Raw genomic sequence first — 22,338 nt, forward strand, 5'->3', positions numbered from 1 at the left:
AGGGTGGATTGTACTGAGTAAAACTTTACTGTTTTATCTAGAAAAGGCATGGGGATCAAGAATGTAAAATACTATAAATGAAAAATAAATATTTATGCAAAATTGAGGTTCCACAGTGAAAATCACAAAGGGTTCAATTTAGGAAAGCATCCCTTTTTAGGAAGGGCACTTAAGCATGTTCTTAACTGTATGTATATGCTTAAGTCTCACTGAAGTCCATGTCCTTTTCAAGGTTTGTCTACACTGCAATCAGAAGGTGGGACGACAGAATCTCCAGATTTACCCAAATTTGCAATCTAGTTAGATTGAGCAACAGCAGCCGTGAAGCCATGGCAGCACTGATTGGGGCATGGATTTGTCCTGCCCACCAAGGACCCTGGGTACATACTTCAGCAGTCACCCTCCATGCTACTGCAGCTTTATAGCTATTGTTACTCTAGGAAGATCAAAGCTAGCTCGGGTATGTCTACATGAGAAGCAATCACACCTCTAATGGCTGTGGATACATACCCTCATTGTCACAATCTGCTTCTCAGGCTGCTCTTAGGGCAGCACAGCTACATGAAACCCCTTGCTCAGGGCAGATATTCAAGTGATGATTTCATCTCATGCCTTTAATATATCATTTTAAATTTTCAGTTATAAATACCAGTGCAGAACTGCAAGAAATGGTTTTAATACCCAGTTAGTCATATTCATAAAGGCATCTACAGATTTTTCTTTGCTTTTGAGATATGATTTTGGACAAGAAATTAATTTTAGGTGTAAGTTGGTATGTATATTTTTGCATGTATATATGTGGATGGATGTGTGAAAATAATTGATTTGTGCATGTGTGGCTAGAAAGGTGCATCCCTTGCAAATGTGCACCCAATTAGGAGCTGAAAATCAGACTCTTGGTTTTCAAATCCACACTTTAATGAATGTTGCATGTGTGTGTATTAACGGGAGAATAGATTTCACAGAACAGAAAGATTAAAGAAGGAAGAATTACAGTAAACTACTTAAACCAGATGCCGATTGCCTGAGAAACTGTAAGTTTCCAAAGCAAAGACAGCTTAGCCACAGAGAAAAATATTTCTCTGGATAACTTTTGGTTCCATTCCCTACCAAGTTTCAGAGTAACAGCCGTGTTAGTCTGTATTCGCAAAAAGAAAAGGAGTACTTGTGGCACCTTAGAGACTAACCAATTTATTTGAGCATGAGCTTTCGTGAGCTACAGCTCACTTCATCGGATGCATACTTTAAAGTCTGCTGCAGTTTCCACGGTATGCATCCGATGAAGTGAGCTGTAGCTCACGAAAGCTCATGCTCAAATAAATTGGTTAGTCTCTAAGGTGCCACAAGTACTCCTTTTCTTATTCCCTACCAAGTGTCACTTTCCAGTTACTTTCCTCTCAAATGAAGGTTTGCACTGTTCCTCCCTTTTTCCTCACTCCTACTCTGTAGTACTTGCATCTAGTAATTTAATAGCTGTGTATCGCTTCAACTCTTTGTGCTCTTCCCCAAAGTTTGGTCTTCTGCTACAATATTTAAGGCCCTCATCCAAAGTCCACTGAAGTCAACAGGAGTCTTTCCACTAAATTTCCACACTTTTTCCAATACTTTCTCAAATTTACTTTGAGTGTTGACTAAAATTACCACTTCCTGGTAGAAACAAACTAGCTAGCTACATATGAAAAGTATTTCTGAACAGCAATATATTTGACCAACATTCTACAAAATGAGGTTTGATTCCCAAATATTTTTGCTTCATAAAAAATTCCAAATGGCCCATGAACAGGTGGAGAAAAGTTGGACACAAGAGAGGAAACAATGCAGCAAGGAAACTGGTGACTCAGGTAATAGAACACCGGTACTGCAAATAAGATTTTCATAATCCTGCGCTAAATGAAGATTCCATAATGAAATAATGAACAAAACATTCTAATCCTTTATGATGTTTCTATACGAACACACCTTCTTTGGCCACCATATGAATTCATCTGAATACATTGTCAGGTTTCCCTTATTCTGAAGAAAATAATGATTAAGAGCACCGTACAAATTTTATTACAGATGAAGTAACATGGCTTTTCTTTGATGGTGCACAAACATCCCTTTAAAATATCAAAATAAGACTTTGATGAAAGAAAACTCTCAATAGGCAAAATTTATATTGGTTTGTTGTATTACACACCACACATGAATACACTGAAATAGGGTGGAAAGAAAACAAACTCAGGGGCTTTGAAAGTATCTGGGACTTTGAAATACTGTAAATATACTCCATTGCTTTACTTGAATAAATGTTCTGTGGCATATCAGTCATCTTCTATCAGGAATTTTATCAGCAACCTCAGGACTACATGAAAGGCTTCTTACTAGACATGATGAGCTCCATATGCTTGTGTTATCTTTACATCAGCCCACCTGTGATTGCATGCAGCAGGAACTAAAGATCTTCAGAGTGGATTTGAAAGTGAAAAGCTTGTACAAATTAAGCCATTATTCCGATCTATATCCTGTGGCTTTAACACAATTTAAGAATTTGTTATCTAATCAATGCAGCTAAGCTACTGATTAACATCTGAATTAATACAGTTATTTTCTACAAAGTCGAATAATCTTTCCACCATGAGTTTCATTGCCATTTAAATTAATGAAAATCCACTGTCTTTTAAAGAAATTGTCTGTATCTCAAAAGAAGCCCCATCCCAGTAAATATCACAGCTCTGCACTCTCACACAGCAGGATTATCATCATGACTTTTCACTTGTGGAAGAATGTGAAGACTAATCTATCCATTGAATCAATGTTTTTTTCTCCAGTCTAACCAACTGACCTAGTAAGAGGAATAAGAAATTGGTCTATTATCTTTGTGTAAGCAGAGTCACGAGCTCTGTGTGAGCTCTGTGTGAGCTCCACCCTGACATCTGGTGGTGAGGTGTGGCAAGTTGTGGAAAAGCACTTCAGGGGCTGATCTCATTTGCATAGGCACACCCACCCCACCTAGAATGAGGCCATAGCTGCCCAAATGGTCACTTTGGCTGCTATGGGATCCCCAGTGTCTCTGTTATTAGGGCAGGAAGAATAAATTGTTATTACCCTGATTATGGGAATCAAGGACAGTGGAACTGTACTTGGCCTTTTGTTATGATGGAGGGACTCGCCATCAACTAAGTAGCACTCACTAGGCAAGGGACATGGGTTCCAAAACTCTGTGACTTGGGAACAGGTATTAATACTTGGTGGCATGGGCCCCCCTGGTGAGGGTCTTACATGCTAATTGCACTTCCTCCTCTCTCCACTGTGGAATATCAGAGCTAATTCTGATTCTATTAGGTGTCTAGTTACAGGCTGCTGAGCTGAATTCGCTTTGGGCTAATGGTGCACCAGCACTGAGGCTCCCCTACTACAAGCTGAAATCACAAAAGAGCTAAACTTACTAAGAGCTGAAATCACTGAGTGTTGTGTTAAGTAGTGGGGGAACCTGAAGATATATGGTGGAGCAGTTTGTGGGACGGCGAGCAGAGCGGCTGGTGGAGCAGAGCAGAGCAGTTTGCGGGATGGCGAGCAGAGCGGAGCAGCTGGTGGAGCAGAGCAGTTTGAGGGACGGCAAGTGGAGTGGCTGGTTGAGCAGAGCAGTTTTGTTGGATGCTTAGAGCAGCTATGGGGCGGCTGGCAGAGCGGAGCCCCATGGAGAGGTGGGGCCATCAGCTTTGGACCACGTAAGGTGCCCCTTAACCCCCCCCCCCATCTCCACCCAGGTTGGGAGGTAAAACTCTGCAGATAAACTTTTGAACTCTGGGGCTGCCCTGATCAGGGACAGAGACTTTTGGGTCATTGGACTTTTGGGACTTTGGGTGATTTTGGGTTGCTGGACTCAAGAACCAAAGGGAAAGGACATGCCCCAATTTGCTTGGGATGGGTTTTTTGCTCATGGGTTGTGTTATAAATCCTGTTGGTGGTGTTTCCCCAACATAATGCCACATTGTTTCTCTCTGTTATTAAAAGGCTTTTTGCTATACTCAGACTATGTGCTTGCGAGAGGTGAAATATTGCCTCTTGGAGGCGCCCAGCGGGGGTGGTATATATTTGTCCCAGGTCACTGGGTAGGGGCTTGAGCCGGTTTTGCATTGTGTTATTGGAATGGAACCCCTAGATACTGAACCCGGCCCTTGTTGCTGCCAACTCTGACAGGCAGAAGGGTTACATTTGCTTATTCTAAATTCAAGAAGTATCTGTTACACCTGGAGACCATGCTAAGATGTGAAGTTGACATTAGAAAAGAAAAAGAACAAAGGCTAGTCCTATTCAATATATTTGTAAAATACCTCCAAAATAATAATGTGATGCCAGAATTTACGACAATGCAATAATATCTTCTGCTACCTGCGTTCCCCAGAAACAAATAAAGATGGGAATGCTAAACAGGCTCAACTGAAACATTAACACACTGGCAGGAAAAAAACTGATAATATTAGTTAAAAAAAAAGCAAATTAATGAGCATTAGCTGCTTTAAAACTGCTATGTCAGCTCCACTGCAAATGCCAATAATGGAAAATTAAATGACAGATTCTTACGAACTGCTGAAGAATTAATATTTTTGCATAACTATTATTAATTTTGATCTTTTAAGTTTATACAATAATGACAAAGCCTGTACATTCACCTGGATTTCTATTACAGTGATGTAAATTTGATTGAATAATGGTAGTTACCCTGTATTCCTAATGGGCCTGGTTCTCATTTACACTAACACCCGTTTACACCATTCTGGAAATATAAAGGGACCTTAAAGGGTGTGTAACTTTAAAGTATGCTTACTTTAAGTCCACTTTACACTGACAAAGCAGTGGATGGGCCTTAGTGTAAATGAGAAGCAGTTCCAATAATTGGTCTTTGAGCCAATGGTTTTCTTAAATGATGTTACCGTGAAAAAATAAGTGTCAACTTTTCTTTGGGGTGGCAATAAGAAGTTTCAGCATGGCATAACCACCTATGCTCTCTCCAGTTCGTGCACTGAGGGTATGTCTACACCACAATTAGACAGCTGTGGCTGGCCCATGCAAGGTGGCTCAGGCTCATGGGGCTTGGGCTAAGGGGCTATTTAAATACAGTGTACATGTTTGGGCTTGGACTAGAGCCTGGGCTCTAGAAATCTGTGAGGTGGGAGGGTCCCAGAGTGTGGGCTGCAGCCTAAGCCAAAATCTACACCATAATTAAATAGCCCCCTAGCCCAAGCCCTGCAAGCCCAAGTCAGCTGGCATCGGCCAGCCACGTGTTTTTAATTGCAGTGCAGACATGCCCTGAATGTTTCATCAGCCTGCATAAAGTGTAATGTTGTCATTACTGGGAAATATTGTAGCTGATTGACTAGTTGATTGATTTAGGTAGAGGGGTGCAAACCCCTTCTGTGGACACTCTTAATAGGATATAAAGTGATTTGTATTGATTTAGGAATATAAAGCACTCAAACCAATTTAAGAGCATCCACACAAAGGGTCAAAACAATCTAATCAGATCAGTTTCTAAACTGATTCAGTTAAATTGATACATCTTGTGTGTATATAAGGCCTTATTTAAAATTGGAGGGCTGCTGCTCAGAAAACTTTTGCCCAGAGGCAAGTAGTTCAGTCCCCCTAAGGGAGGCATTACACATTTTCATAGTTGTTTTTTTTTAAACAGTATACAAAACCTTTATTCACCAATAAGTTAAAGTGCTGTCATAAATAGATGTTTAGTCTTTTGTATGCTGTTTAAGAGTATAAAGCTTTCAGTAAAAGCTTCATTTATTCCTCAGACTCTGATCCTTCCTCATCTTAACCGATTTGGAAGCCGCGCAGCTCCTGTCTCCTTATCAGATGCGACCACACAAAGCCAGTCATGAAGACTGTTCTTCTTGAGATATTTCTTTGTGAGGTATTTCAGATATCTTTTAGAGAACTGCTTCTCAGATATGACTGTGATCTTGTTCTTAAAACGTTCAATGTGAACTATGTTCCCAAGGTTTCCAGTTTTTCCATTGACCTTAACCTTCTCCTTTAGGAATTGTTTAAAATTTCCAGAATCAAATATTCGATCTTCTACGAGATGGGTGAGGTTAAGGCTAAACTTCCAAGTTGATTTTTAGAGGGCTAGGTGCACATCTGACACCTTCTCTAGCCTCTGACTGCACCCCCTGAGGTCTCAGATTTCATGCCTTCACTTCTCTCAAGATGGAATCCTGTGATTCTCCCACTCTTAGACCAGTACCTGGGTATCCACTGCACTTATCCCAATAGGTCTGACTAGGTTTGATACCTGCAGTTCTTCCTGTCAAGAGCTCGTGACCAGTGGTTAACACAGGGATGCCAAACAGCCTTCTTAGATCAAACTACTGTTTAACCTTAACAGTTGGAAGCAGCATAAGATACAAGAAATAGGATTTTTAAAATAAACAGCCAGCCTGTATGCATATCTATCTTACCTAAAGCTCTCCCACCCTTTGATGGATGGCCTAAGAAAGCTTTGCTTCTTCAGACACTCGAACAGGTATCTGCTTGTGTCAATCTTTTCCCTGCAAACAGCTCCCAAAGAAATGCTTGACCTCTGGAAAGAGATTTTTTAGCTGCCTGTAGCTCTTTTGATCTGTTTTTCCCAGCATTGGCAAAACAAGCTTTGTAACTTGACTGGGGTCAGTGAGTATATTCCTCACAGGTAAAGAGTTCAGGCATTGTCTCTTAGCCCCACTGAAGTGTTTACCAGGAGATGTATCATCTGGAACAACGTACTGTTTTTGCTTCCAGTTTGTTTCCCCAACAAGCTGCTATTAAACTAAACCGACATATATACACTAAATATTCCAATAACTGAATATAGCCGTACAATAACTACCCCAATTAGCAGGCCATATAGTCATAACTCATCACAGAGCTGCTCCACATCCTTTACCACACTAATTCCAACTGACTTTCAAAAGAGCCTGTAACACTAGCTTTCATGTTTACAAAGTGCATAAATGGACTGCAGTAAAATATTAGCCAAGATGGTCAGGGACACAACCTCATGCTCCAGGTGTCCCTAAACCTCCATCTGCCAGAAGGTGGGACAGGATGACAGGGGATGGAACACTTGAAATTGCCTGGTTCTGTTCATTCTCTCTGAAACATCTGGCACTGGCCACTGTCAGAGACACTGGGCTAGATGGACCATTGTTCTGACCCAATATGGCTGATCTTATGGTCTTATAAAAGTATGACTCTCCAGATAAAAAGTCAAAACTCAAAAGCCTTTTTTCCCTACTAAGAACTCTTAGTGCTCAGCAGCCATCCTGGAACCTAAAAATATCTCTCACCATAAGCTGCCAGCTACTGGATCCTTTAGAAATTCTCATTCTCCAAAAAACCCAGTAATTCTCTATTAAATTTAACAAAGAGGCAGGGACAAAAAAAAAATTAACACTCCAGCTGACCACACAAAGCTTTAAATAAACGCATGAGTGTATTGATAGACATTGGCATTTTAAATGTCTTAGGTAAGGGATAAACTAGTAAACCTTGAGATAATGCTTAGCTAATCACAGTGCAACAACCTTGCCACGAGTGGATGAACTGCTAATTAGACCAAAGGAAATAAAACTGCCAGTTGGATAAAAGAATAAGGAGAAATAATCAGTGATTACAGTTTTATTGTCAAGGAAAATAGCATCAAGCAGAGCTCAATATAGAATGCAGCCTTATAAGTAAATACCAGCATTCATTAAATTAATGCATTCAAGTAAATACAATCCAGAGACAAACACTCACTTCTCTAAAGCACACCAGGAAAATGAATGGGAGGAGGAGAAAGCAGCCATTCTCCATTGCCACTGCCCGCTGCTGTACAACCACCATTAAGATCACATGAATTATTTTGTTGAATTACTTAGGAATTTCAAAGCCAGTCTTGAAATAGCCATTTATCTCAAACTTGGGATGAGCTACTTCATGACTACTTCATTTTCTTTCAACCTTAATTAGTCTGTTTAAAATGTAAGCTGTTATCAAATGTAATTAGTCAGATTTCACATCTTTAATTGTTTGAACTTCACATCAACTTACATTCTGCTGCTTGGAATAATCTTGTGGCCATCTCTAAACCAAGTCACTTGTGGTTTGGGATAGCTGATGATGTGCAGGAAGGCTAGAACTGCAGCTTGTCCTTGTGACACTGTTTTTCTCTGGTCTGTGTCCATGAAATTTCCCATATCTGAAGAGAAAAGTTATATTCAAAGTTTTGGAAGTTTCTTCTCCCCTTTCTTTTCTTTTAAAAGGCATCAGAGAAAAAGTTATATTTTACGGCATTGCCATAATTAAGTAAAAAGATCTGACAATAGTGTTGATTAATGCAGATTTCAGGTGTGTGGTGAGGCACAAGGCAAAACACAGTGACTCCAGAGCACACAAGTGCATCACTGAGCACTGCTACACGATTTAACGTGTCCTATTGCAATAACTGACTTTTTTTTAAAACCAGAAAGTGTCATTTTTAATGTACAAATAATTTTGGAATATATTCTTACATTGGATAAAATAGTTCGTAATGTAAATACAAAAGTAGTGTAAATGTTTTATGAAGTCTTTAGCACAGTTTTCTTGTTCCCAAGTCTTTCTGATCATGATACTCCTTCAGTCTATTATTACACCCACAGGCATAACTGTATCATGGTCTAGTCGCACCAATAGCCAATCAGATTCACGCTGATGGACCATTGTGTGCCCACTTGATAAAACTGTAGGATCAAGGCCATGGTCATCTGCAATATTTTCATTAGCTGTTGGTTCTTCTGGCCTCCTTCCATGACCCAAACACCCAATCTATGTATTTGACATTTTTTTTTAAATGCAAACTTCTACTATGGGTCCTCCCACAAGTGCACTCATGTAGTTTATATTTTTATGGGCAAGGACGGGGAGTTGGAAGTCCATTAAAAACACTCTGCATTTTTTCTTCCTGCTTTTGTTTGGTCTTTTGAGCTTTGTCTTTGAGCTGCAGGTTTCTACTCTTCTGCCATCTAAAAATCTGTATACATTTTATTTTTCTATAAATTACGAATTGGTGTACAAAAATAACTGTTTTGGTTTCCCCACTGAATTCCCATCTCCCAAAGGCCAAGGGGTCAGTATTCAAGTTCTCTGGAGCAGAAAGGGATGCAGGGACGGCAGAAGAACATGAACCTGCAGCCCGTCTAAGAAAGGAAATAAGAGACTAAAACCCTTTTAAAAATGCTATGTTTTTTCTTCCTGCTTTTGTTTTGTCTTTAATCATCTTTGTGATCTGCAAGTTACTTATTCAGACATAATCAGCACTGTTGCTCCATATTTTTGTTTATAACTAATCAGATCACCTACTTGAAAAGAAGTTTTGAACCATGTAGATAGTTCTAATTAATCTCACTGTCATGTGACTGGTCTAGCCTTCAGAATTCAGGAATTTTTAAGCCCAAAAAGAACTGGTCAGCATTTTTTTTATAAACATCTTTTTTCATTCATTTATATCTCAACTAATTTTTCTGAGCATGAATTGAAAAAAAATTGGAGGACTTTTATACTGTGAAAGTGACAACAGTAAAACACTACAAAGTTTGAGGTACTTCCTTGCATGCACATTGCTTAAAACTATTTAGATTTGAAAATTAAAGTTTTGCAAATGTTAAGTCATAAGATAGCAGCAGTCACTACTAGGTACAGAAATCCAGTCCCTTGGTATTTAACACATTTTTTAAAAACTTCTATGATATTTTAAAAGTTATTTTAATCTGTAGGAACAGATCTTAACATTGGGTGCTGAGTTTCCAGATTTGTGTTGATTTACAGTAATTCAGACTCTTGTTACCAAAATTGGCTTTTTGGTATTTAATAGTATTAAATATAATGGTGACAGATTAATATTTACAATAGAATTCAGTTTTAATGACTGTATTTTACAGAGATAATTCAACAATGGACCAAAGTGATTTTTCAAATGCTATTTTATACCATAGCTGACATATTTGTCCCTCATGTATACTAATCAGGGGACAGTCAGTTGTGAAGACCAAATAAGAAATAATTTCTGTAATTTTTATTGTTTGTTTTCAAAGGAAGGAAAGAATTTCACACCTTTCTTGGGTACCATTTGATTATAGGTGTAGAACATCACATCTTGCGGGATTGCTAATAGAGACAATACTAAACAGACTAAAATGAGCAGGACTCATTCTGTCCTTCTGAGATGGAAGTTGTGCTTCTAAGGATATGTCTGATTTGGGAATTCACTGTTTTTTGTGAAATTGCATTTATTGACCATTTGGGTATAACCATCAGAATAGAGACGCTCAAATTTATCCTTATACCACATTTCCAGTTGTGCTATTATCCTTCATGCTTTATCTCCTCCACTCCTGTCTTCTCTCTTTTTTTTTTAATTGGAAAACAATTGTACAGTACTTTTATGTTCTGCAAAATCACTATGCCGCTGCAGCACACTCTTGGGAAATCCCAATTCCAGGCTCAGTCTATGAGTCATAATCTCAGTTTTGCTATTGACTTGCTGTGTGACATTGGGCAAGTCACTTAAACCCTCTGTGTCAATCTCTATATCTGTAAAACTGAGATAATACGAATGCTTATTAGAGACTGATGTTTTAAGGGATAAATTACTTGAACTTGGTAAAAGAGTGTATGAGTGCAATGTATTATTCTCATTACAACTTTTCGTTTTAAAGTACAGTCTACTCACTTACTTGAAAATGGTTATGACTAAAAGAATTCAACTCATCTACTTAATCTTACTTCCATTTATCAACCATTATCTATTTTATTATTGCTGATCTTCCAGTTATGTACCCTAAGGAACAGTATCCTATGCATCAGACAGCTAACATGTAGTGTTACAAACAAATGGTACTTTACTTATAGATTTTGAAATATTTACTTCAAAAGAATGCTATTGTTTTGGTAAAACGAGGAGGATTGGAAGTAAGAAGCTGAATTTAAGTCCAAAGCTGGCATATGTTCAAACATACTTTTTAAAGAGTAATGAATAGATCACAGTCTAATTCTTTAAAAATACTTTCAAACAAGTTATTTGATTTATATTTTCTAGATGTTAATGGAGGAAACAAGAGCAAAAGTACTCTGAATTATGACATCTTTAATATTTTACAAGCTAAATCAAGTAATTCAGCACCAATGATTGAGAAAATCAACTAACATTTCCAAATGAAAGTCAAAAATCAAATCAGAGGTCAAGTCTGACAGCCTTTGTATTCTGAAATACAGATATGAACATCATACAAATTTGGTTCACAATCATGTTCAGGAACAGAATCTCAGAGTTTAGTTAGTGAGGTATTGACTGTGAATAAACCCATTGATTTTCTATTGCAAGGGCGATTAACTGGAACCTCCAAGGCAACATCCCACTTCTCTCTTCCTTGGGTATTCTGTACCTGTCTTCCTAATAGCTCCATGCCTCCTTCATGCTCTAGGGTTTCTATCATTGATGTCTTCGGGGAAAGGCATGGTGTTCTCCTATCATCCTCCTGCTGTCTCTAGTTATCTCCCTCCCAAGAGTCTTTGAAGGAGTGTGAGAGTAGAGTGTGACAACTGGCTGCTCTTTCCATTTTCTGTTGTTGGAGACCAGGAAGAGAGGACTGGCAGTAGGGCCACTGTCTCTCAAAAGAGTCGTGTTGGGGCTAGAAATTTGTCTGACATCCTTTCCCCCACAAACAGCAGCCAATGGAAATCCTCCATCTTCTGATGTTGCCGGCCCTATACTAAATCCAGGGGCAGGTAGCACTCTACTGGGCTTAGCATGTTAGCTAGGGAATTATATAGGGTTCCTTCTTTTCCTGCAAGGCCCTGACAGTACCACAGAACTTTTATGGATTCTTAGGAGGCCTTTCTCAGTACTCCTGTGAGAAGAGTGTGTTTAAACTAAAACTATATTGAGACACATCTTTCCTCCCTATTTCCCTCCAGGAGCAAGGCATTGCAAGTAGGAGCCATTGCTAAAATTGGAGGACACAGAAAGCAAGAACAATCAATCAGTGCTTGCCTGCCCTTTATATCAGCTACATGACAAATCAGCTCCAAAGCTCCTTTTTGTGTGTTTTGATTCATTGGAGAAGACAATCTGTCCCTCTCAGAGAGTAGTACCTTTGCTGGCCATAATCACCAAGGTATCACCATGTCTCAAAATCCTTATGGATTTCCAGTAAATTCTTGTTCCTTGCTTGGTGGTCAAAGTTTCTTTCTTTACTTCCAACACACTAAAAGTTCAGCTATAAGTGACTTTAAACTGTCAACTCCCTCCATTATTGTTTGTGCCATTTTAGGTGTTTTTTCTGCGGGGGACTCATTTCTCCATAGTTTAGCCCCAAAATATTGTCTCCCCATTTAAACCACTTTTTGAGATCCCTCTTTTTCCTTTCCCAGAAGGCCCTGGCCTTACCTGGCCTGATTATGTCTACTGCAGTTGTGTGTGAAGGGGAAGTCAGCCCTGCTTACTGGCTGTGCAAAAAGACCCATGAGCTTTGGAAGGTAAGCCATAGCAAGCCTCTAATCCAGTCTCGGTTTGAGTGATTCAGTACTTGCTGCACACATTTCACACTGCTACAGTTCGAATTTTCCTACCAGATGGCAACCACTGTCACTACGAAAATTCTTGCAATATAACAATTTTTAAACATATGACTTATCTCAAGACATACCTGTAATGAATTGACAAACATTATTGCTATATTATTCTTCCTGCACATAAGAACTTAATTGGCTTGTTAATAAGTTACAAGATAACACATACATGCCACTTGAACTTCAGATTTCCTTTGCAAGAGCGCCCCCATCCTGTTCCGCACCACACATTGATAAAACCCAGCATGAGATCTCTGTAAGGTTGGGATAATGTATCTGCGAGACACAAAGAGAAAGGCAGCGTTATAACATATCCTCTGTTATGGATGAAAATGTTACTATCTATTTCCAAAAATAGGTTATGCCTTAAGAAGAGTGTCCTATCCACTCTTAAATTGTGTGTTGAGTTTCTACATCTTACTCTAACATCTTACATTGCCTCATGCATATCTTGCACCTCTTTCCCGTGAACAAAAATGCATAAATGACTTGCACTCTCAAATTATCAATGATCCCCTGATACATCCTGTACTAGATCCAAGAACAAAACATTTGAATTGTATGGCAAACTTACAGTCTTAAGATCCATTTATGATAAGACTAACTAGACTCAACATTTTGCCTAGTAGTATTGATTTGAGTTTTTCCCTCAACTCAATTTACCTTCATCCATAAGGCAAGAAAAGTCTAATACTTTTCCCAGAGGTGCTATAACAAAACAGAAATCTAAATAATGGCATTGGCAAAGCTTTCCAACAACATTAAAATTCAGGTATGGAAAAATCTTTTACTATACTGTGCGACCAACTTAACTCGTAAGAGTACTGAACAGACAAGGTGCATTATATATTGTATTTGTTCTGCCCCTCAGCACACTTTAAAAGTCACTTAGTCTACTAATTGTTCATCTTCTTCGTTCAACTATATCCGACTAGTCAACCTGAAAATCAACTGATAGGCACAATTGTAATATGAATAAAACATCTGAGTAATATAGATAATCCTACATTAAACAAATATTAATCAAAGTACATATACCCTCAGGTCACCTTCTGGAGATCTTATGGCAGGATTAATGAAACCCTTTATGAAAAAATAAGGAAAAATAATACTGCTGACTTTTAATCTTTACAATTTTATGCCATTAGAGGAAAAGGTGTTCATGTTCTCTCTCTCTCACTCACTCACTCACTCACTCACACACACACACACACACACACACACACACACACAAATAATCCAGGAACAGAATCAGATGCAATGAAAATGAGGGAGGTAGGGAAAGTCATTTTTAAAAATAAATATAGAACTGAGTCACCAGCTATGATTCCTGTATTATAATTACCACTAAATACACATTTGTATCTAGGTAAGGTAGACTACAATCAATAAATTAAAATCAACAAGTGTCAGCGATCAAATATGACTAATGTTTTTCTTTTTTGCTAAGAAGAAGACTAAAGCTGAACACCATAAACCACAAAAAAAAAAAAAGAGTGACTTAACTGGACATTGACAAGTCATTTTTATTTTTAGTTTTTCTTTATAGTTTATAGCTCTTACAAGCTAAAATTTATTTATTTTACTTTTTCTAAAATATTTTGTTATTTTCTGTTTGGCCACTAGATTTTTCCCCCCTTGTGTTTTAAATGGAGCCAAAATTAAAACACTCGTTTTTCCTGTGTTCATCTGCAGCAAGCCAGGACTGCAGGGCTAGATTTCCTGCCAGTAGACCAGATCGAGTGGATCAGAAGTGTGTTGCTTTGATGTCCTTTTCTCAGACTTATTTGTGTATCAGAATGAAAACCCTTTAAACCCCTTTAAGGGTTGCAAAGAAGAAACCATCTAAACCCACATAAGGGATGGCTTCTAACTCTGGATCTACTGTCTTCCCATGTGTCAAGTAGGGCAAGTGGAGACACACTTTCTGGCACAAATCTTTGCAGCATATGCTCTAAAATGATGCAGATATCGGCTTACACTTGAAGCAAGTATACCGTGGCAGGAAGTTGTTATACAACTTATAACCCAATGCAGTGGACTCAAGCCATTGGTCTTTTTCCTTTTCAACCCCATTCACCTACCAAATATCCAGCACAAGAATGGAACTCCTAAATGCAACTGTATATACAAGAGAATTAGTTTCCCACACTTTGGGGAGGATCATTCTGTTACTCTCTAGTGGATTATTAGCACATTTTAAGAGTCTTAGAAACCTACTAAACTTTTTCTTTTAAAAAGGAGAAAATCTCTCAGTTCCTCTAACATCCAATTTTCAAGCAGGTCCAAAATTTTAGCTCTAGGCTCTTCAATTTAAGTGTAAAGCCTATTTATTCATGTCTGAATACTGGTGACATAGTAGAATTTTTGGAAGCATTCTCGATCCATCTCTAACATCACACACTCAGCAGCTGACCTACCAGTGATCTGCTGCAAATCATCTATCCATCTCCCCACTGGCTGTCCCCTATTACGATGACCCATCACCATGCTTTCCATGGTAACTTCTCAAGTTATTTCCATTTCTACGCCTGATGTGACCAAAGTACATACGTTTGCATTTGTTGATTTCTGACAAGAGTTCATTTCTCTATAATACTTCTAACAAGCATTTGTTTTCTTTTTTTGTCCAAAAGAGATGCAAGAGTCCTCACCAGCACCACATCTCAATGGCTTCGATTTTCTTCTTGACAGAAGCATTAGTTTCCCAGGAACTACATCAATAAGTCACTATGGAAAAAAACTAAGCTTTTCATTAGTCAAACCCCCATACATTTCAAGATGCCATGGTTTTTCCACACTTTTGTAAGGGGGACAATGGCTGAGCAAGCTATCTATAGTCTTCAGATTTCTTTGGAGCAGCCTCCTTCATTGGATATGTATGATCCCACATAATTAAATGCATTTACTGCCTCACACTTGACCATTAATTGTGATGTCCACCTGCATCCTGTGGTTATTGATCATGTCAATTTAAATGCATTTTGTTTATGCTACATTCAGGGAAGTCCATATACCTCTCTTTCCCATTTCCCAATACAGGTTCTGGTCAGTAGCTCCAAAGGTGGATGCTGCTATTTCAACAACGGAACCTATACCATCAAGTCCTCATGAAGGGATGGAAGGATGGTATTGTGATTTAGGCAGGTTTTCATTTTCAGAAGCATCCACAGTCTTAAAATGGCAAATTGTCCCCTTGAATTCAGATACCATCAGTTTCTGGTAACGGTTAAATTTGACATCACAATTATACCATAACTATTGTTAGTTATTTCATTACACCCATAAATATGTATTTGCTACCCCATTTTCCCCACCCCAGTCTGCTTTGGGACTGTAAACTCTTTGAAGCAGTGACTGCCATTTATTATATGTTTATACAGTGCCTGGCTGGGGCTTTTAGATGCTATCACAATATAAGTGTTAGATAACAAAATAATAATAAATGCTCCCATATGCTGCAAAGGAAGAAAAAAGAAAAAGACAAGTCCCTACCCAAAATTCTTACAGTCAGGATGATGGATCAGACAAGTGAAGCTGTAACATACATTGGGAAGGAGAGATTAAGAAGGAGATGATTATAGAGCCGATTCCACAGTCTTTTGGTTAGGTATATGTACATAATGTGGGTTCAATATATTTTTTGTTAGTTTCTGTTCTGAGTGTAAACTTGGGTCCTTTTTTATAGATAATGCTTCAATAATATGCTTTTAAAAGCGATCTGAATGAGGCAAAAGGTTCCAAAATATTTTGGAACAGTGATTCATGAGCAAATGGCAGCATGAAAGAAGGCAAAAAGCCTTTTATGGAAGCAGATGAAACGGGAGTCAAGGTTGGTATAACTGGGGGATTGGCTGCATGTCAGGAGGTTAAGCAGAAGAATGCTAAACAGACAGGGGAAAAGATCTAGACAGGAACTTTATGATGTAGAACCTTAGAAGCAAGGACAAGATTTTTGAACTTCATTCGCAGTGCCATGGGGAGCCAGTGATGTGACTCTTGATCACAGAGACTAGTGCTTATGCCTGCCAACTTTTATTGCTCAGATCTTGGTTTACAAAAAAGACTAACCAGATTCCCTATGAAAGGCATCTGCTATTCAGGACAGGAAAGACTCTTAATCTCAAGAATATTTTTCTTCTCCAACCTTCTGCCAGAAACATCATAACAGAACTTATTCAGTCTCAGACAAAGGGAATATGAATTCAAGTTTTATTATCATCAGTTCCAGACCTCAGTGGTAACAGATGTTGGAGAGAAGTCATTCTTCCTATACTTCCCTAAGTACTCCTGAATATCTGTGGATCCATGAATCCAAGCCAGTCCCTGGAGGCAATCTCCAAATTTAGCAGTGGTCATTTGCTCAGAGCCATTTTCCTTATTGCCATGTCAAGACCTCATTACAGAATACCCTCTCAAAGAGAGCTGAAATATGGACAGTAATGTCCCTCAACTGGAGTATTGTGTCTAGTTCTGGGCACCACATTTCAAGAAAGATGTGGACAAATTGGTAAAAGTCCAGAAAAGAGTAATAAAAATGACTAGAAGTCTAGAAAACATGACCTATGAGGGAAGATTGAAAAAAATGGGTTTGCTTAGTCTGGAGAAGAGAAGACTGCGAGGGGATGTGAGAACAGTTTTCAAGTACCTAGAAGGTGGTTACAAGGAGGAGGGAGAAAAAAATATTCTCCTTAACCTCTGAGGAGAGTAAAAGAAGCAATGGGCTTAAATTGCAGCAAGGGCAGTTTACATTGGACATTAGAAAAAACTTTCTAACTGTCAAGGTTGTTAAACACTCAAATAAATTGCTTAGGAGGGTTGTGGAATCTCCATCACTGGAGATTTTAAAGAGCAGGTTAGAGAAACACCTGTCAGGGATGGCTAAATAATACTTAGTCCTGCCATGAGTACACCACACTTAACTATATGACCTCTTGAGGTCTCCTCCAGCCCTACAATTCAATGATTCTATTAAATCAGAAGTTTTCAAGCAGATGTTGCACTGTGACTCCTTAGTTGTCCAGTCTTGACAATTTGCAGTCTCAATGGACTTGGTTTTAGTGGGTTTTAGCCCATGAAAGCTTATGCCCAAATAAATTTGTTAGTTTCTAAGGTGCCACAAGTACTCCTCGTTCTTTTTGCAGATACAGACTAACATGGCTACCACTCTGAAAAATGGACTTGGAGGAAGTCTAAAAACATGTTCCAACCTGAGCCATTCACCTACATTTTCTGAGGCTTGGTGTGGGTAAAGAACACTACCAACACAAAATATGCCATTTGTTTGATCTCTGGCATCAAGAAGCTAGTGGCATTACCAGTAAGTCCAAAATATTCATATCCATACACATGCAAATGCCATACCACTGTCTAGATAACTTGACATTTCTGAGAACAGCAAGTATATTATGGCCAGTCAGAAAAAAAAAATGCTCAAGCATCGACTAAACTCCATTTTAATCTCTAATTGACACCCTTAATCAGTCAAATATGATGGAGCAACTGAAATCAAGGTGATTTCAATCAGTTTGAAGTTTGTCTAATTTGAAAATGATTGCAAATTTATCGGGAACTAAATTATAAACACTGTTTTCAAATGCCACTACTGCTAGGGAATCGTATTTGAATTTTCCCAAACTGCTAAAGGAAATAAATATTAAATTGAAAATTAAGTCCCTGATTGTGCAAACACTTAAACAGGAACGTAACTTCATTCACGTGACTAGTCCGATTGATTTACATGGGATTATTCATGGTCTTAAAATATGAACATATGTGATTGCAGAATTATGAGGCTAAAATGGCATCTTTATTAAAAACGTCCCTCTTAGAGGTATAAAATCTTTGTAATTTCAAAACAAAATTGCTTCAGCATTAACAATGAAAAGTTATTTAGATGTCCAATATGTTAATGAAGTTATAATGAATTTTTTTAAACACACACACACACACACACAAACAAAATAGACCATTTTTTACGGCTGTCAATAAATTGCAGTTAACTCACATGATTATATCAAAAAAATTAATCACACTGTTAAACAATAGAATACCAATTGAAATTTATTAAATATTTTGGATGTTTTTCTACATTTTCAAATATGTGGAGTTCTATTAAAACACAGAATACAAAGTGTACAGTGTTCACTTTATATTATTATTTTGATTACAAATATTTTCACTGTAAAAATGATAAACAAAAGAAATAGTATTTTTCAATTCACCGCAGACCAGTACTGTAGTGCAATCTTTTTATTATGAAAGTGTAACTTACAAATGTTGATTGTTTGTTACATAATGGCACTCAAAAACAAAGCAATGTAAAACTTTAGTACCTACAAGTCCACTCACTCCTACTTCTTGTTCAGCAAATCGCTAAGAAAAACATGTTCATTTACATATACAGGAGATAATGCTGCTCGCTTCTTGTTTACAGTGTCACCTGAAAGAGGGAACAGGCGTTCGCATGGCACTTTTGGTGCCAGCATTGCAAGGTTTTTATGTGCCAGATATGCTAAACATTCGTATGCCCCTTCATGCTTTGGCCACCATTCCAGAAGACATGCTTCCATGCTTGTTAAAAAAATAATGCGTTAATTAAATTTGTGACTGAACTCCTTGCGCGTGAATTGTACGTCTCCTGTTCTGTTCTACCCCATTCTGCTATCTATTTCATGTTACAGCAGTCTCAGATGATGACCCAGCACATGTTCATTTTAAGAACACTTTCACAGCAGATTTACAAAACACAAGAAGCTATCAGTGTGAGATTTCTAAAAATAGCTACAGCACTCCACCCAAGGTTTAAGAATCTGAACTGCCATCCAAAATCTGAGAGGGACGAGGCATGGAGCATCCTTTCAGAAGTCTTAAAAGAGCAACACTCTGATGTGGAAACTACAGAACCTGAACCACCAAACAAGAAAATCAACCTTCTGCTGGTGACATCTGACGCAGATGATGAAAATGAACATGCGTTGGTCCACTCTGCTTTGGATTGTTATCGAGCAGAACCCGGCATCAGCATGGACGCATGTTGTCTGGAACAGTGGTTGAAGCATGAAGGAACATGAATCTTTAGCGCATCTGGGATGTAAATATCTTGCGATGCTGGCTACAGCAGTGCCATGAGAACGTCTGTTCTCACTTTCAGGTGACATTGAAAACAAGAAGCGGGCAGAAAATTGTAACCAAACTTGTTTGTCTGAGTGATTGACTGAAGTAGGACTGAGTGGACTTGTAGGCTCTAAAGTTTTACATTGCTTTATTTTTGAATGCAGATATTTTTCTGTACATAATTCAACATTTGTAAGTTCAACTTTCATGATAGAGATTGCACTACAGTACTTGCATTAGGTGAATTGAAAAATACTATTTCTTTTGTTTTTACAGTGCAAATATTTGTAATCAAAAATAAACTTTGTATTCTGTGTTATAATTGAAATCAATATATTTGAAAAAGTAGAAAACATCCAAAAAATTTTAAATAAATGGTATTCTATTAAAAGTACGATTAATCTCAATTTTTTTAATCGCTTGACAGCCCTACAAGGCACCTAAAGTTAGGGTCTTTAGTCCAAAATTTAGGCACTTGAGAGTGGGTTTTTGAAAAGCTCTCAAGTGACATAGGAGCACAAGTGCCATTGACTTCAAACTGAAAATGCTGATAGAGATTTAGCCAGGTTGAATCTCTTCAGCTTTCTTGACTTTTAGAAGTTCAATATACCAGAAGGTCATGTAGGATGAAAATATAGCATGGGATAATTGCTTATCAATTTTGGATTTGAGTTTATGTGGTTCTCACAGAAAGGATATTAATAAAGCCCCAGACTTGTCTTTTTTAGAAGATATAAGCATTTTATGTATGAAATTTAGCAGAAAATACCACCCTATAAAATCTGAAATTTTACAATTCTAAAACTAGGAAACTAAAGAAACAATTACAAAACATCTACTTCAGTGATTTAAGACCATGAGATAGGAAGAACACAGAGAATCATCAAAATATAAATAAAAATGATTACATATTTTTAAAAAATATTGTAATCCAAAAAACTGATATTTTTTTAAATCATGATTATCCATTCAGCTGTTGAAAAAAAGCCATTTTATGTTATGTTCTCCACATTTAACAGAGCTTCAGCATTTTCTGCTAGAGACAGAAACATAATACTTTCAAAATTCATAAGCAGAAAGTTGATCCAAATATAACTTCATCCCAAAAATGAAGAGCATTTTTACAGTGATCAAGAGATTATTTTGCTTTCATTTTGTATGCATTCTAAACCACAAGAGAAAAGGAATTTCCATTGTCTGGATGCCAGCAGGGCACTTAAAGTTTCTGCAAGTAATTTAGAAAGATGGACAGCCTATTTGTTTTGAATGGAACAGCCAAGTAGAGACTAGCTGCCTAGAAGATTTCTATTGCAAGATGGATAGTGGCATGTAGCAAAGAAACCTAAAGAGCTCCTGTTCCAGAACATAAGGGCTCACTCAGCCAGACTGATTGTGAGATCTTGGGATTCAAAGACAAAACCTTGACCAAAGATCTATGCAGAACTGCAAGTTGAAGTTTAGTTCATTAGAAGACTTTTTCAAATTTCCTTTTTTTTTTTTAAATGCAGAATGTAAGTTAAAAGACGGTGTGGCTGCAGGAGAAAGGCAGTGCTTGATTTGTAATGAAAGACATGCCGGAGCTCAAGCAAGTAAGTCCCAGGTCTCAAGCAATTTTTTACTTTCATAACTGACGTGGCATGCCCAGAGGTGCTGGGGATATAAACTACCAAGCCTAGAGGTACCAGGCTCAGCCCTGGCACACCCTGGCACAAATTAAGCACTGGAGAAAGGCTTTTTATAGCTGTGGCCATAAAGATGCCAATACAAGGCAAATTCAGAAAAAAAAACCCTCTTTTTTAAAATAAAGCTGTTGGAAAGACTAATGTCTATTCAAAATATGTTACCAGAGCCTTATCCATCTACCGATTTAGCCTCTTTTATATATAGTTTTTTTAAGTAAAATGTGGCCCACTAAAATTAAAAACACATCAAAACACCGAGATTGCCAGATAGAAAACTAGATCATGCTACTGCTCAAAAACCTTTATGATAAGCTAAATAACATTTGCTTCAACCTCCAAGATCACCAAATTTGGGACAAAGGCAGTGGATGAGATCCAAGGAGTCTTGTTCTAATTAAAAAAAAAGGGGAGGGGGGAAATGATGTCTGAAGTTCAGACATACTAGTTCAGACTTGATGCATGCTAATGTGTATTAACCAATATCCTTACTTCAGTCAGCCAGTAGTGATTTGTTTTTCATTGTGACATGTCTATCTCATGCCACAAAGTTATAAGGTTCATCTATAAATATGTAAGACGAACTAGTGTATGCAAAGTCACTACAAAAGCCATGCTCTGCATACTTAATTAGCCATGCTCTGCATACATAATTTCTAACCTGGAGAACGTAAGGTGTTCATTCAGGATCATTTGTGTTAAGACAATACTGTGCAAAGACTCTAATTACTCTGTATTTAAAGGTTTCAGGGTAACAGCCGTGTTAGTCTGTATTTGCAAAAAGAAAAGGAGTACTTGTGGCACCTTAGAGACTAACCAATTTATTTGAGCATAAGCTTTCATGAGCTACAGCTCACTTCATCATCATCCTTTTCTGTATTTAAAGTGGTTGAACCCTACCATGAACCTGAGTAAACATTTT

General features: G+C 37.9%; 1 protein-coding gene and 1 pseudogene across 3 annotated transcripts in view; both read right to left on the bottom strand.

Annotated features, from left to right (window-relative positions):
- SDK1 (sidekick cell adhesion molecule 1) overlaps positions 1-22,338 on the bottom strand; it is a 647,669-nt gene that overhangs the window by 361,322 nt on the left and 264,009 nt on the right. For all 3 annotated transcript variants that reach the window (XM_075117600.1, XM_048867100.2, XM_075117601.1), the window contains exons 3-4: positions 12,791-12,897; positions 8,065-8,212 (exon numbers count right to left, since the gene is read on the bottom strand). In XM_075117600.1, coding sequence (XP_074973701.1) covers positions 8,065-8,212; positions 12,791-12,897 — 255 coding nt within the window. The remainder of the gene's footprint in view (positions 1-8,064; positions 8,213-12,790; positions 12,898-22,338) is intronic.
- On the bottom strand, positions 5,694-6,112 carry LOC125643975 (ribosomal protein eL22-like 1 pseudogene; annotated as a pseudogene).

Source organism: Caretta caretta, chromosome 10 (genome assembly GCF_965140235.1).
Source record: "Caretta caretta isolate rCarCar2 chromosome 10, rCarCar1.hap1, whole genome shotgun sequence".
NCBI classification, from domain to species: Eukaryota; Metazoa; Chordata; order Testudines; family Cheloniidae; genus Caretta; species Caretta caretta.